We start from the raw sequence: 16,385 nt of genomic DNA on the forward strand, positions 1-16,385 counted from the left end.
TTGATAAAACCCTCCTTCCGTCAGTGGCTAATACAGAATACTCTGCAATAGTAGAGTCTGACCATGCGCCAGTAATTCTAGATCTATCATTTAATCTCTTACAGAAACCTCGTCCTGTGTGGAGGTTTAACTCCCTTCTGCTTGGGGATAAGACATTTTGTGAATTGATCAACAAAGTAATTGATGACTTTATTCTAAATAATCAAAAAGATGACGTATCCCCTTCTCTTCTATGGGAGACTCTTAAAGCGGTCTTGAGGGGAGAGATCATAGCCTTCTCATCGTTACAAAATAAATTGCGTAGAGAGAAACAAGATCAACTCATCAAATCAATCAGAGACCTAGATTTACAAAACTCAACAACACCTTCCCCTGAACTTACAAAGCAAAGATTTACCTTGCAAAAGGAGTATGACCTACTGTCGACAGGCAAAGTAGAAAAACAACTATTACAGGCTCGTGGATTTCAATACGAACATGGTGAGAAAGCAGGAAGATTGCTAGCACACCAACTTAAAGCTAAGTTGGTGTGCTGATGACTTATTAGTTTATATTTCGGACCCCGTGGAATCTGTCCCCGCACTAATTGAAGTCCTGAAGCAATTTGGGATATTCTCAGGCTATAAATTAAATTTCTCCAAAAGTGAATGCTTCCCTTTAAACAACTTGACAATAAAGACTCCGGGAATGCAACTGCCTTTCCACAGTTGTGATTCTGAATTCAAATATCTTGGCATCTATATCACCCGTAAATTTGAGAGCTTGTATAATAGGAATTTCTCTCCATTAATCACCAAAATGAAGACTGAATTTGACAGATGGAAAACCATCTATTCTTCATTAACAGGGAGAGTTAATTCTGTCAAGATGATTGTGCTACCACGCTTCTTATATCTGTTTCAATGTCTGCCAGTGTTCCTGCCTAAACTCTTTTTTACTACCTTAGAGAAGCATATTACAGGTTTCCTATGGGATAACAAACATCCGCGGATAAGTCAAGTGATGCTACAAAGACATCGGTCTCAAGGTGGACTCTCTCTTCCCAATTTCAGATATTACTACTGGGTAGCAAATATACAGAAAATAATATACTGCCTAAATGAAGCTAAATCTTGCCCATCATCTTCTCTTCTAGCATTGGTAACCTCTAGACTACCATTCTCCCACAAAAAAATACTCATCCAACCCGATAGTAATCACAACATTAAAAATTCTGGCACAGTTTCGTACAAAATTTGGCTTCACAGATCTATCTACTGTAACCCCTATTCATGATAATCACCTCTTCCCCCCAGCCAGACTGGACTATGCATTCTCGCTTTGGCATAACAATGGCATTTTCAACATGGGTCAATTATACATTAATGGGGTGTTTGGAAGCTCTGAAGATATATTTAAGAAATATAATATCCCTCACTCCCATCTGTTTCGCTATTTTCAAGTGCAAAACTTTGCTAAATCCAACAACCCCAATTTTCCTGGTGCTCCGCTAGACTCCGTATATGAGGATATTCTGAACACACCACCAGAGGCAAAAGGATTTATATCCCGGATATATCAAACTATCAATTCAATTACTGAGACTAACATCGTCAAAATCAAAGTAGATTGGGAAAAAGAACTTGCCATGAACATACCAGACTCACTTTGGAACCAGGCCCTAATTAGAGTCAACAACTGCTCTTCATGTGCACGATTAAATGTTCTGCAATTCAAGGTACTGCATCGCCTACACTACTCTAACTTTAAACTTTCAAAAATGTACAATAATGTTAAAGATAGCTGCAATAGATGTCACAACTCACCAGCAGATCTTACTCGCATGTTCTGGTCCTGCCCCCAACTGGCAAATTACTGGGAGACAATATTTCAAGTCCTGTCAAAGTCACTTAATCTAAATATTTTACCCAGCACCTGGATGTGCATCTTTGGTGTTCAGGGGAGTGGAGAGCAGACTCTGATGAAAAAACACAAAAATATAATTGCTTTCTCAACCCTCTTGGCACGAAGGAGAATCCTACTGGACTGGAAGTCACCTCGCCCTCCCAGTTCCTCCTTGTGGCTCAAGGATCTAGTGTTCTTCTTAAAATTGGAGAAAATCAAGTTCTCGTTGCGGCGACAGCCGGAGAAATGTCAATCTACTTGGGGTCCGATTATCCAATACTTTAATAAATTGAAGACTCTCTCATTAGACTCATAAATCATTTCTGTTATCTTTGAGGTTTCTTTTTTCTTTAAAAAAAAGAAAAAAATTATTTACCAAAAGGGGGGAGGGGAAGCTATTTAAGTTGTCTTGAAGCTGTTGTAGGAACTTATAATTAGCAATAATTTGCAATGTCTCAAACTCATTTCTGGTTTCTGTTTGACTGTATTGCCTCCTACACTATTTTCATTGTTGTGTAATAATTGAACAATTCAAGCACTGCGATGTGTTCGATTTGTTCTGTGTTGGGATGGGGGGGGAAATGAAAAATGACAAGTTCAATGTATAACTGTATACTCTGCTTTTGAGAATAAACACAATTTACAAACAAAAAAAATCACCGCTGAGCGAGGCGCGCGCCGGCATCGGAGCTCTGGCGCGCGCGAGCCGAGAAGAGTTGTTGACTGGGGGGGGGTACCGGTTCCAATACAACCGGTATTACCCGGACCGAAACGCAACGCACATTTCGGTGCTTCCTTCCGGTGCCTGAGCCGATTGAAATTGAAAAAAACTATTGTTGTGAACTTCTCTGGTGGACTAGTGAGCCCGTGTCGAGCACACCAGCGTCAGGCTGGACGCGATGGGGAGACCGTCACCGGTCCCCTGAACACGGGGAGACCGATTATGACGAGCAGCATGAACTCAGATTAGTACCGTATCGTTGATTGCAAGTCTTGCATTCATAAAAGTAGCCCAAGAAATAATAAATTAGCCATTATAACCATGTTTAAGCTAGCTCGTAGCTAGCGCTAGCTACGAGCGTGACAGTCTGCTAGCAGATATGTTGATGTCCAGCGATCCCGGCTGTATACCCGGTGTTACCGGGAATATAATGACGGCGGAATAAAGACCGTGGGGCATCAATTTGTTTCAGTGTAACTCTCGCTGTCAGAAGCAAAACTTTATTTGTCACGTGTCATCTTCAGTCCCTCTGATTGGTTGTTCTCTTTGCCCATCAAAACAGTGACAGGATTAACCCTATAAAGTCTGCACATGACAATACATATCACATCATATCATGGAGAACATATATTGTGTATGTTAACAGTCTGATATCCGTTGTTTGTCAGTGCTCCATGATAACGGCTTCTACAGGGAATATGGCCAAAGAGGTTTTTAATGTCCTCATTGTGCGTTTTAAAAAAAATATCGGTTTAGGCACCGGTATCGTTTTAAAAGTACCGGTTTAGCACCGGTATCGGAAAAAACCCAAACGATACCCATCCCTAGTTATAATAGTAGGGGAAACACTGGAGTTGATAAGCATGTCTTCTTGTCTGATCAATACGCAACTGTGAGGTGCGCGAATGGACCGAGCGGACAGCTGCTGATCACTCACCCGACCTGTATGAATAGACGGTGTGCGCACAGCGCGCAAAAAAATAATTTGGGAGCACCGAAGACCCATTTTGACCCAGGAAAAACCCTGGTAATACCATAATTAATACCATAAGTAATACCATAATTAATACCATCAGTAATACCATAATTAATACCATAAGTAATATCATAAGTAATACCATAATTAATACCATAATTAATACCATCAGTAACACCTGACGTACTAAACTGTTTTTATTCAAGGTATCACCACACCAACAAACAGCCCAATATCATCATCAATACAAAAGATGTGGCTGGTTGTGAGGCACACACGCACACAAACACACACACACACGCACGCACACACACACACACACGCACACACACAAACAAACACCTCTATTCACAGCCAACGTGTCTGATGCGTGAAGCTCCCGCAGCTGTCTGTATTAACCCTGAAACCGAGCAGCAATCCTCCCACCACTCGGCCGCATATTTAAACGTCTGCATGAGGGAAAATACATGTCTGTGTGCCCACACTGTGTGAGCTCCATAAAGACGACACAATGCAATAAATGCAACGTGCTGGTGAAGTATAAACCTCGTTATATAGCCTTTTATGAGCTGCTGTTCCTCCTCCATTGGTCGGTCAATGTAAACAGAGCTCTGCTTGTGCACTCTCTCAACACACTGAGATGACTTCAGCTGCAATCCTCTCCATTAGCAATAATTGAACAAACCATCTCAAATGTGCCCTGCCCTCAGCCGGCAGCGAGGGACAGAGGCTGGCCAACAGTGGATGAAGGGGATTTTAGATATGTGTGTGTGTGTGTGTGTGGACTAATTTTCGTGCTGACTGGGGTAGTTTGCTTTTTCTCATTGAAATTGAGAAAGTAATGATGTTCCCTGTTAGGGGAAGGGTTCATGTTTTTCATTTTTCTGAGGCGTGGTTCAGATCGCAATACGTCTGGATGTTCTGGTGGGATCTGGGTTCTCGTGGTTTTACGCTGAGAGTGTTTAGGTGTGTGTGAGAAACACTGTGGCCCTGAGCCGGATGAACAGGTTCAGAAAATGGATGGATAAAAGGAAAAGGCCCGCCCAACACACACACACACACACATACACATACACACACACAAATAAAGAACTCAGTGTCATTACATTCACAGTGATAAACAGGCATGAAGGCCGTCAGCGTGTGTATAATTGACTCAATTCACTGTAAATTATCCACAGCACAAAACAATAAAAGCAGACCTGAAGCTCTGATCAAGCCTCGAATATTCCCTTGGCATCTCACATCTCACATCCAATGATGGGGATCATTCAACCTGTTGTATAAGATCCACGGACACAGTGTATTCAGTCAGTTATAGGCCCACGAAGTGTGGGAAGAAACTCACCACAGCCGATGCATTTAAAGCCCCTTTGTGATGTTGAATGACTTTGTTTAATCTTATTGTTTTTATCTATTGTTTTAATTGAATTTTAGTTTGTTTTATTGTATAGCTTCTAGGTTTTAATTATGTGATGTAAAGTGTCTTTGAGTACCTTAAAACGCTATATGCATAATTATTATTATTATTATTATTAATCCCTGAAGACATCACACTTTACAGGGGCATTATCATGGTCTGCTGTCTTAATATCGAACTCTGTTATGGGTGCATGAACGTGTGACAACATATTTGAAATGTATATTATTATTTTTATAATAAGAAATTAATAATAAAAATGTATAAATATACATTTATATTATTGTTGATATAATAATTAATTAATAATTAAAGATATAAATGTATATTCTTATTTATATAATAATAAATACATTTATAATAAAAATGTATAAACATAAATGTATATTATTGTTTATATAATAATTAATTAATAATACAAAATTATACATATAAATGTATATTCTTATTTATATAATAATAAATACATTTATAATAAAAATGTATAAATATAAATGTATATTATTCTTTATATTATTTTTTCAATCATTCAGTAGCTTATTTGCAATACTGGTATTGGTAATTACGAATAAAATGAATATTATCCATAATATAACACAGGAGCATCCTGTACTACCTTCTGGATCCTGCCGTCCACGTCCAGGTAGATGACCCGGTAGGAGGACGAAGCGGAGCCCATGGTGCCCTCTCTTCTTGCCGCCGCCGCCGCTTCGCTGTGCGCTTTACTGCTCCGTGCTCCCGGTCACCGCTCCGGTCCTCGTCTCGCCGCCGTTAAACAAACCGTGGGTGGTAATGAGTCACCGGTCCGACAACATCACCACCTGCCCCCGTTTGTCCGTCGAACACTCAAACTCTCTTCGTGCCGGTGTCCCTCGCCGCTGTGTCGCGTCGCTATCTGCGGGATCTCATAAAGCCTGTCCACGCGCGTGCCCGCCTTTTTCATTCACTACTCCTGGGTCTGCGCGCGCGAGCTCACTGACAGTCTCACACGCGCATGCAAACACACACACACACACACACACACACACACACACACACACACACTGCACAGAGTTGTTCAGGTAGATTACGCAACTTCTTTTTCAAGCAGTACCTGAGGGAGGGCAGTTGTAGCCTACGGTCTCCATCTCCACCAATCAGAGATAGGTTTGAGTGACGTCAGGCTGTGTTGCCTGGCTTGGTTTCTGAAGAGTTAACTAACAATGCAATGGGATTTCCTAGACCCAATGGAATTTTCCGGAACCTAGCATCCCTAATGTGTTCTTCTTAATGGCCTAACTCCACTGTCAAGGTGGGTACCGCAGGGCTCGGTTCTGGGGCCCCTGTTATTTTCTTTATACTTGTTACCTTTGGGAAAGAATACATTATCTGACGCTTTTATCAAAAAGTGACTTACAATCATGGTGCATTCATACACCGTAGACACAACTACACGCTCAAGGACACATCGACTAGGGTGGGGATTGAGCAACCAACCCCTTGATTGAAAGACGGACCTGCTAACCACTAGGATCATTAAAACGTATATCGTTGCTTTTCATCTACATGCAGATGATATCCAACTCCATCTTTCCTTTAAACCCCGTAAGACCTTCAGGTTAACGCCACTCCTAGATGTTGTCAATGCTATTAAGGAATGGATGGCAGTAAATTGTTTATAACTGAATGCTAATAAAAACGTAGGTTCTAGTTATCGCTCGCACCTGATGATGCCGCCCCAAGGATCAAGCAGAGCCTCGGTTCACTCTTCCCTGCTGTCCACCTCAACCTGCGTAATCTCTGGGTAATATTTGACCAATCCTTGTCGTTTGACCCCCATGTTAAGCATTTGGTTCTTCTGAGATCTGTATTATCAACAGCTGAAGTAGAGATGATCATACACGCTGGTATCTCTTCTCATATTGACTTTTGTAATGCCCTTTTGTCCTCACTCAGTATGTCTCCAATTAACTGTTTGAAGGTAATCTAGAATACCGCTGCCAGATTACTGACGAGGACAAATAGACGGTCTCACATCACCCCCGTACTCAGATATTTTCACTTGCTCCCTGTAAAGTATAGGATTCACTTTAAAATCCTCACTCTCAGTTACTGGTTCTGCAACCGATAGAATGACAGCTTCATTTCCAAAAAAAATGTGACCACTACTTCACTAAATAGACAAATGTAGCACTTCTTTACTTTTTCCTGATCCGATGTGAGGTCAAAGGTCAAGGACGTCGTCTGTGTACAGATTGTAAAGCCCTCTGAGGATAATTTGTGATTTTGGGCTATACAAAATAAACTGAATGAAAAGTGTTTTAGAAATTAAACGTATTATTATTATTAGTTGAAAAGGAAGGACGAGAAGAAAAGAGTGGATGTTTGACAGTCGCGTTGAACACCTTAGAGGTAGACGTTACATATTGGAGTCCTCTGAGCTAAGAGACGAAGAGGTAAATGGATCTAGGGGTGACGGCTTTGATTTGGATTGTGCCATAAAACGAATCAGAAACTCGCGGTGACGACTTTGTTTACAATAACGCGCGTTAGCCTCATTAATAAATGGGGTCAAAATGTCGTAAAAGCCAGGGGCCTCCTCCTGAAGTACCTTGTCACGTTCATGAAAAACACATATGTGGAAGTGAGTTGCCATAAATGTGGTTTTCCTGTGGCAGAATAATTTTGTTTAAGAAAAAAAAGAAACCTTTAGAAGGAAAACAGTTGGAAATAATTGAAAGTCACAGAATGTTTGAAAATGTGGAAAGATAAAACTGAATGTAGGTTAAGGATGGACATGTTTAAAATGATGCCTAATGTAGACACAAACAAAATAGGAGAAGTCAAAGCTTCTCAGAAATCCTCTTTTTCACGGGTTGGATCCTCATCTCGGACGCATGCACTCCACCAGCCAATCAACAGCCTTCAGACAACAAGCTGCTGAAAGCTACACAGATCCTGACACCACGCTCAACACTATATTCAATGACAATAGCGGCCTTCAAGACCCAGAGGCCAGAGGTGAGGACCAGGCAACTGGGAGGACCATCTCTGCAGCATCGGGCATGAAGATGCCCGCCTCAGACACGCCAATCATGCGGGGAAGCAAGCTGCTGTCGAAAAGAAAGAGACTCAGACAAAAGAAACAACAACTACACATGCTCAACTGACAATGGTCTGTCTGAACCGTGGCCGTAGGACAACCGACGTACTGTCACAGAGGTCCAGAGGCAGAAGAAGAGGCAGAGGACGAGGTTGAGGATTACGCGGACCACCAAGAAGCAAAGACGAGGGCTTAGAAAGGCCATTGGACGGCCCACTGAGGGGTGAAGACCACTCCCAAGGAGGACAGAGACGCCAGATGTCTGACTGAACCGAAGAGGAGTGGACATGCCGAGACTCAGGAGCACTCCGTTGTAAGAACACAAGGTTTGCCTCCCTCTAAACCCGAATGGATCATATGTCTATTATATTGGAGCCACAGAGTTCACAGAGTTTATCGGACAGTCCTCAGACGTCTGTCCTTCTAACTTATTAGGTAGAGACTTAATGTTGACATTAGGAATCAGTTTGATTTCCACACCTGATGTTTTAAAGGTTGTACGCACTCTCATCAACACGACCATGGTCCAATAGAGCCCATTGTGTATGTGTAGCAGTGGGTCAGTGATCATGAACCTCACATACATGCACAGCACACGTTTATCGAAGCAGAGATAATGATTTTGCAAAAATCTCCAGTCTCCCTCCTTCCCTGCAGGAAGTTGTCTCTTCTCTCAGGTCGACAGGTAAATATGACGTAGGCCTCATCAGAAGTGGTCATCACACCTAAATCCTTGTTTCGGCCTTCCTGGCATCACTACCCGCTTAAACAAGAAGCTATTGATGGCAGAACTCATGTGTTGCAGTAGCTCACCTCTACATACGCACATGTTTCTGACCTTTTGATGACAAACTGACCCGGACGAGCATTTCCTGTTCTGCAGCTAGCTCTACAGTCAGCCCCGACTTTGGGCGTGCGTGAGCCGACCGGGCCTTCGCTCAAGCTTTTGACTTCTGTTCTCATGCAGACTGCGCCCGGGAGCATCCGCCCAACTCCAGTCACTGTGACCAGGTGACTTATGTGGTTGTGAAGGACTTCTGGCAGAAGCATTGGAACTCATTTCTAGCCACAAAGACAGTACAGGTGCACAGACAGAGACCCAAATACAATCACATGTACAATATGTACACAGTGAAAAGCTCTTGCAGTCACACATTGACACACTAACACTCAGACACTTTTTCATTCATACAATCACTTTGAATACACTGCACATCTTTAGTGTTGAGAAGTGGAATACTGGAGATCTCCTTATTACATTTAGCAGGTATTTAAAAAGCCGGTTTAGTGGATGACCTTTCCATCAAGCCCTGAAAAGGGAGGCGAGACAGGGTCTGTCGTGTCGTTTTAAATTAATTACCCAATAGGCAACACTGCTGCGGCAATAAACTCACATTACAGCTTGCAGTTGAAGGAAAGTTGGAACTCTCACTTATTAAGACGAAGACACTCATGATTGCCGGAAATGAGAGGAGAGGTTATTGATTGGGACACAAGCTTCTTAATATGTGTGTTTGACACTGAAAAGGGTTCATTCACTCCATCCACATCTGGGTGTGATTGGAGAGAACTTGAACTGCTTCATGAGTGGATGGTAACAACTCAACGTCCTCTGTGGATTGTCAATCTTGATTTATAATTGTGATAACTCTGGAGACTTTAATGAGTTGTAATAATTCACTTCACATGTCAGTGTAATGGTAAATGGATGTTTACTTGTTTAGCTCTCACGATGACATCATTCAACATGCAAGGTGCCACCTGCCCATCAGGACTAACTAACACACTCCTATGGGGACTAATTTTTCTCTCCTTTAGGATGAATTTTCATCTCTCAATCACACCTTACTAACTCTGCTTTCTCCCCGGAGTCCTTTTGACTTCACGTCTCATGGGGTCATCGGACCCTATGAGACGGCATAGATCCTATCTGCCTGATGGATCGTCTGGGTCGTGGAATTCCTGCTCATGACTACGCCACTGTCCTGTTGAGACTCCGCCCACTGTTGAGACTCCGCCCACTCCTCCTCCCCACCGCCATCTGCCTGATGGATCGTGGAGGTCTCCATCGTGGAATATGCCTACTATGAACTATTCATACACTCTGTCATATTCATTGAATGTATTTTAACTCTAAATCTGTCCTTCTGTACACATTACATCTATTGTTCTGTCCATCCTGGAGAGGGATCCTCCTCTGTTGCTCTCCTGCAGGTTTCTTCCCTTTTTTTCCCCCTGAAGGGTTATTTGGGAGTTTTTCCTGGTCCGATGTGAGGTTTTGGGGCAGGGATGTCTATGTGTACAGATTGTAAAGCACTCCGAGACAAATTTGTAATTTGTGAAATTGGGCTATACAAATAAACTGAATTGAATTGAATTGAATTGAATTAATGTCATCACACATTATTACGATTGGGCTCATTGGACCCACACACGTCTCAGCTTTCATACCACAACACCTGTGTACTGCTTGGTGTTGCTCCAAACTGCATGGGATTATTATAAAATGGGAATGTCCGTAAAAGGAATGCTCGTGGAGATCCATCAAACCTTTTTCATCCACGTACCTGTAGGTGTGGGGTCGAGGGAAAAACCTCCTTGACAAAATGTTGCTTGTATGAGGCGCTAATTAGCTTCCCTCCCAACTGCGAGGCATGGTTGTTGCTCTTGGATTCCCCAGGTCGTCTCATTTCATGTGATAACCGTAACATCTAGCTTCAACACTGAGCAGTATGTCGGCGGGAATGAATGTTGGAGTGACACTCTTTATCCTCACATGTTAAAAAGAGATTCTACATAAAAGCCTGCATAGCTAACATTAGCAGATTACATTAACACTGCTATCCTAAATTAGCTGATTAATGTCTAAACTAACGTTTTCTACATAAAAACCTGCATAGCTAACATTAGCAGATTATATTAGCACTTCTATGCTACATTAGCTATAGGTGTACTGAATGTCAATGATTGTGAATAAGACCTACTCGGCTTTACAGCAAAATTGTTACTTGCTAATTTCATTGTTTTTAAGCTTTTATATTTTTCTTGTTAGCCTGTTTTTGCTGCTGAATCAGTTTGACATCATGAATACAGCCTTCAAGCATATAGTAGAACCTTCTGTCTGCTCCTCTCGGAAACCATCTTTGGGGTTTCTCCATAGGCTATATTAGATAATATGAATGTAGAGTGCTTTGGTGTGGACTCTATGTGAACACACACAGGCCTATCGACTGAAGACAGACGTGAACACATCTAAACGTGTCTTTTAACACACAGACGAGACTGTTATTAATCTTTACATTTATCTTAAGTTTAAGAAAACAAAAATAAAAAATTCTTTAATTGGGAACTGTTTAGCCACTTTAGCAGTTCCCCAACTGTAACTTGAACTTATATTTCTTTTCTCAAAACTTTGGGTGGTTAAAGTGAAAGCAGAGGTAACTTTGGGGGATCAGTTAGTAAAGTCCTAGTTCATATCAGGGATCACGATTCCTTCCCAATCCTGTGTGTCTGCCTGTGTCACCAAGTGGGTTTCTGTCGGTGGAGCGTATCATTTAGGATGACACCTGCCACCTCCAGCTGAGACTTAAGGCCACTCCACGCCAGGTATTAGACCAATTTAGCCAAACTCTAGTAGTGCGCTGCAGAGACAGCCATCAAAAACACAACCCCGGGACAGACTGAAGAAAACAGAAAAAAACAGAAAAAAGCAAGGACACATTTTAATGTTATTTCTTTACACAACATTCAATTCAATTCAGTTTATTTAGTATTGCCCAAAATCACAAATTACAAATTAGCAATTTGCACTTTACAATCTGTACACATACGACATGAATTCAGGAATCAAACACACAACTTGGCAAAAGGTTTTCACTTTGCCAAAAATGAAAAGGCCAGTGTGGAGTATACAGGTTGTAAAATCCATAGAAACAAACAATCCTTACAAATGTTCCCAAGTCAAAAGAAAAATACACAGGAAATACACAGGAATACAGAATTGTTAATGTATGTTAATTACACATCGTTAAACCATGCTGGTTTCTTTTTACAAAAGTGCATATTTATCAACTAAATGACCTATTTGTTGCATTTTGGAGGTGAATAGGGAAGACTGATGGATGATTAGCAGCACCGAGATGCACAGAGCAACCTCACAGAAATACTGAGAGATGATGGGAACAATGGATCTGAACAGACCCTAATTTAGACACACAGTTTATCCATATTGTTATTGTCACAGCACATAATGCCATGTTTTAGGCCTTAACATGTGTGCCACACAACTCAAAATGCTATCTTTTAAAATAATTGTATTTCATACGCATCATTTTTATTATATAAGAATTAACTGCAATATGACCATGCAGTCATACTAAAACAATAGCAAGATATTTGTTCAGCTAATGCATGAAAATAGGTTGAAGCTGTATGTTTGCTCACCCCGGTGTATTTCAATAAATAGCTGATGTTGGTGTTACTAATTCTTTTTTTTATACTTTGGTATTTCAGTGTTTGATTTCGACAACATCTGTGATGTAATTCAACATCAATGTGATTTCACTGACGGATCCTCAGTTCACTCACTTCATGTCTTAAAGCTGCATTCTCTCTAATGACCACCAGGGGGCGACTCCTCTGGGTGTATAGAAGTATATTCAATTCAATTCAATTCAGTTTATTTGTATAGCCCAATTTCACAAATTACAAATTTGTCTCGGAGTGCTTTACAATCTGTACATAGACATCCCTGCCTTCAGGGAAAAAGGAAGAAACCTGATGGACAGATGCAATAGATGTCCATCAGGCAGATGGCGGTGGGGAGGAGGAGTGAGTCTCAACAGGACAGTGGCGTAGTCATGAGCAGAATTCCCACCCAGACCAGACGTCCATCAGGCAGATAGGATCTATGCCCGTCTCATGGTCCGATGACCCATGAGACGTAAAAAGTCAAAGGACTTCAGTGCATCCTAAAACGCCCCCGCAGCTATTGATTCAGCCCTAACTATAAGCTCTGTCAAAGGAAGGTCTTAAGTCTACTGATAACCAAAGGCTAAAGGCTGGCCGAACTACAAGTAGTCCGCATTTAGTGGCGTAGCTCTCTAGTGGGGGCATATGGTACGACAAGCTCCTTAAGATATGATGGAGCATCACCAATCGCAGCTAGTGCAGGAGTGATGTGATCTCGCTGCAGCATTCTGGATCAACTAATCCAGTCTCGAGTAACGAACGCCGAACCAAAATTTTCTGCATCTTTTGAGACAAGATGTGCCTGAGGAGTTAAAGGACAAGTCCCGATCAAAGATAACGCCAAGATTCTTTACAGTGGTGTTGGATGCGAATCCACATCACCAGATAATTGATCTCTGAGGTGCTCAGGGCCGATTAAAATTACTCGTTTTGTCTGAGTTTAACATCAAGAGTTGCAGGTCATCCATGTTTTATGTCTTTAAGACATGCTTGAATTTTACAGAGTTGGTTGCTCTCCTCTGGTTTTATCGATAAATATAGTTGAGTGTCATCTGCATAACAATGAAAGTTTATGGAGTGTTTCCTGATAATATTGCCCAAAGGAAGCATGTATACAGAACCTTGTGGAACTCCGTGATTAACGTTGGTGGTTATCGGCGTCATCGTTTTACAATACAAACTGAGATCGATCTGATAAATGTCATTTGTAATTTTCACCAGTGCCGTCTCGTGCTGTGGTGTTTTCTAAATCCTGATTGAAATTTCTCAAATAAACTATTATGATGTAGAAAGTCGCACAACTGATTGCATGCCACTTCTCAAGGATCTTGGAGAGGAAGGGAGGTTAGAGATCGGTCTGTAGTTAGCCAACCTCTGGATCCAGAGTGGGCTTCTTCAGGAGAGGTTTAATAACAGCCACCTTGAAGGAGTGTGACGTGGGCCTGTTAGCAGAGACACATTGATAATATCTAATAGAGAGCCGCCATAAAGGCAAAAAGTCTTTAAAAGCAGCCGTCGGGATGGGGTCCAAGAGACAGGTAGGCGTGTTCGAAGAGAAACCGTTAAATAATTGGTCACAGTTGATAGGAGAAAACCCTCCAAATATACAAGGCCATTCCACTTGAGGACAGATTGGCACTGGTTAAATGCTCGGCCCACAGAGCTGTGACTCTCTGTCAGCCTGGCTACAGTGCTGAAGAGAAACCTGGGGTTTAGTTGAACGCCATATGCTTTCAAGCTTGACGCTTTTTGCTTTTCAGTTTGGGTCTGAGCAAACCTCCTCTTCCTCACTGTCTTCTTCTTCAGACAGTGTCATTCTCAGAGAGCCTATGGCACTGTCAACAAGATGATCAATCTGGGACGGACTAAAGTTAGACCAGGAGTCCTCTGTTATATTGAGACGTGGTCGTTTGACTAACGGAGTACAGGTAGTATAAATTCAAAAGTTATGAGGTTGTGGTCTGACAGAAGAGGATTCTGTGGGAAGACGTTCAAATGCTCAATGTCAAGTAAGAACAAGATCAAGCTGTGGCCAAAGCTGTGAGTGGGTTTGTACTCTCTGACAGAAGCCAAGCGAGTCCAACAAGGAGATGAATGCAGCACTAAGGCAATCATTATCAACATCCACATGGATATTAAAATCTCCAACAATAATAACTTTATCGGTTTTAAGAACCAAACTTGATATAAATTCTGAGAATTCAGATATAAACTCTGAATATGGACCTGGTGGCGGTACAGAATCACAAATTGAATTGGCTGTAGTGTTTTCCAGGTTGGATGTGAAAGACTAAGAACAAGGCTTTCAAATGAGAACATAAATCAATGTGATTATCTGATATTAAATCATTCAGTAACACAGCTTTAGATGACAGAGATCCTGCTGAAATAATTGTGTTAACGGACAGACACAGTCTCTACTCTAAAGTCAAGTGTTAAACTACAACTCTGCTCCCGGTTCCTGATCTGAACCCTGGGTTGTCATAGATTAAGTCCGGTGATCAACGATGAATGCCGTCTCTCCTCATCAGATCAGGTTTTAAAGACCGACATTCGCTATACAATTTCCTGTCGTGAGTTCCGGCGGCGGGCTCGGGCGCCATTACCACCGCGGTATTACAATCTGACTGTATCTCCGCTTATCCTAGGGTCCGTGGCTTCGCTATTTTCTGACTGGTGTGTTCCTCAGCGGGTGTGTCGCTGAGCAGGAAAACTGGTTCGAAACGTGAAGTGGTTGGTGCACAGCGGCTTTCTGTAGACTCTTACGACTCTGCAACAGTTACCCAACCATCCGGCGCACGGGTTACCGGAGGGAACAACAGCTAGCACTGGTAGCTCCCCGCTACCGGGGAGAAGAGTGAGATGATGCCGGTAAGCTCTGCTTCATGTCTTAAAGCTACCTTCTCTCTCCTGGCCACCAGGGGGCGACTCTTGTTTCATCGCAAACCCTGCTGGATCTGGGCCTCAAGTGACACATTGGGGGAGGGATTTATTTGTGTTAATGCAGTCACAAACAGCTGTAAGGGCTAGAAGTGGACAAACGGTTCGACCTTTAACTCAGAGATGGAAGGACTTCAGGTGACTTTGTTCTGTGAAAGCTGGATCTATAGATAGAAAGGAGAGGAGTACACATTCTAACGTGTGAAGTTGAGTATTTAGATCGAAAGATATCTTCAACATTACTAAAGATGATGTTCACTAATGGGAAACATTTCTTCAAAACACTGACAGGTCTAATTGTGGAAAAACACCCGGAAACTCATCTTTGTGATTTCTGCTGTTTCATTTTCTAGATCCAATGTGATGCAAGAAATGATTCCAGGAACAATGTCTGGACCCTGAAGGCCTGAAGAGAGCCGGGCAGCTGGAAGTTTGTGCCCTTACATTCGGTCTGCCTTGATTGGGTGCATTTCTTCATGGCCTCCAATCAGTTGTTGTGCACTCATAAAAAAGTTATGTTATTGTGTAATGTAAAAGTTACACAATAACGTGTTAAGTTGTTTTTTTACTATTTTATATACATAGTCATTTATTTATGAATCTATTTTGAACCGCCAAAAGATATCTGTGTTAAAAAAAGAAAGAAATTCTTACGATTTAACTTTCTAATTTATTTATTACTTTGTTTGAACCTCCAAAAGATGTCGTAGTGATGTTATTATTTGGATATTTCTAATAAATGTTTTCATTTATTCATTAATCTTTTTTGTCGTAATCCTCTTACTATTATTTTGTATTTCTTGTATTTATTTCCGCCATTTATTTTTCACCGTATATATCCCAATCTCAGACACACACACTCTCTTTCTAACGAGCCCACCTGTGAGAGACA

At 41.7% G+C, this 16,385-nt stretch overlaps 1 protein-coding gene across 3 annotated transcripts in view; it reads right to left on the reverse strand.

The window, feature by feature from the left end:
• The window catches only part of pde9aa (phosphodiesterase 9aa), a 52,082-nt gene extending 46,111 nt beyond the window's left edge, over positions 1–5,971 (reverse strand). For all 3 annotated transcript variants that reach the window (XM_056422586.1, XM_056422576.1, XM_056422568.1), the window contains exon 1: positions 5,618–5,971. In XM_056422586.1, coding sequence (XP_056278561.1) covers positions 5,618–5,680 — 63 coding nt within the window. In that variant the 5' untranslated portion in view covers positions 5,681–5,971. The remainder of the gene's footprint in view (positions 1–5,617) is intronic.
• Between the last annotated feature and the right edge of the window lie 10,414 nt (positions 5,972–16,385).

Source organism: Pseudoliparis swirei, chromosome 2, assembly GCF_029220125.1.
Source record: "Pseudoliparis swirei isolate HS2019 ecotype Mariana Trench chromosome 2, NWPU_hadal_v1, whole genome shotgun sequence".
NCBI lineage: Eukaryota > Metazoa > Chordata > Actinopteri > Perciformes > Liparidae > Pseudoliparis > Pseudoliparis swirei.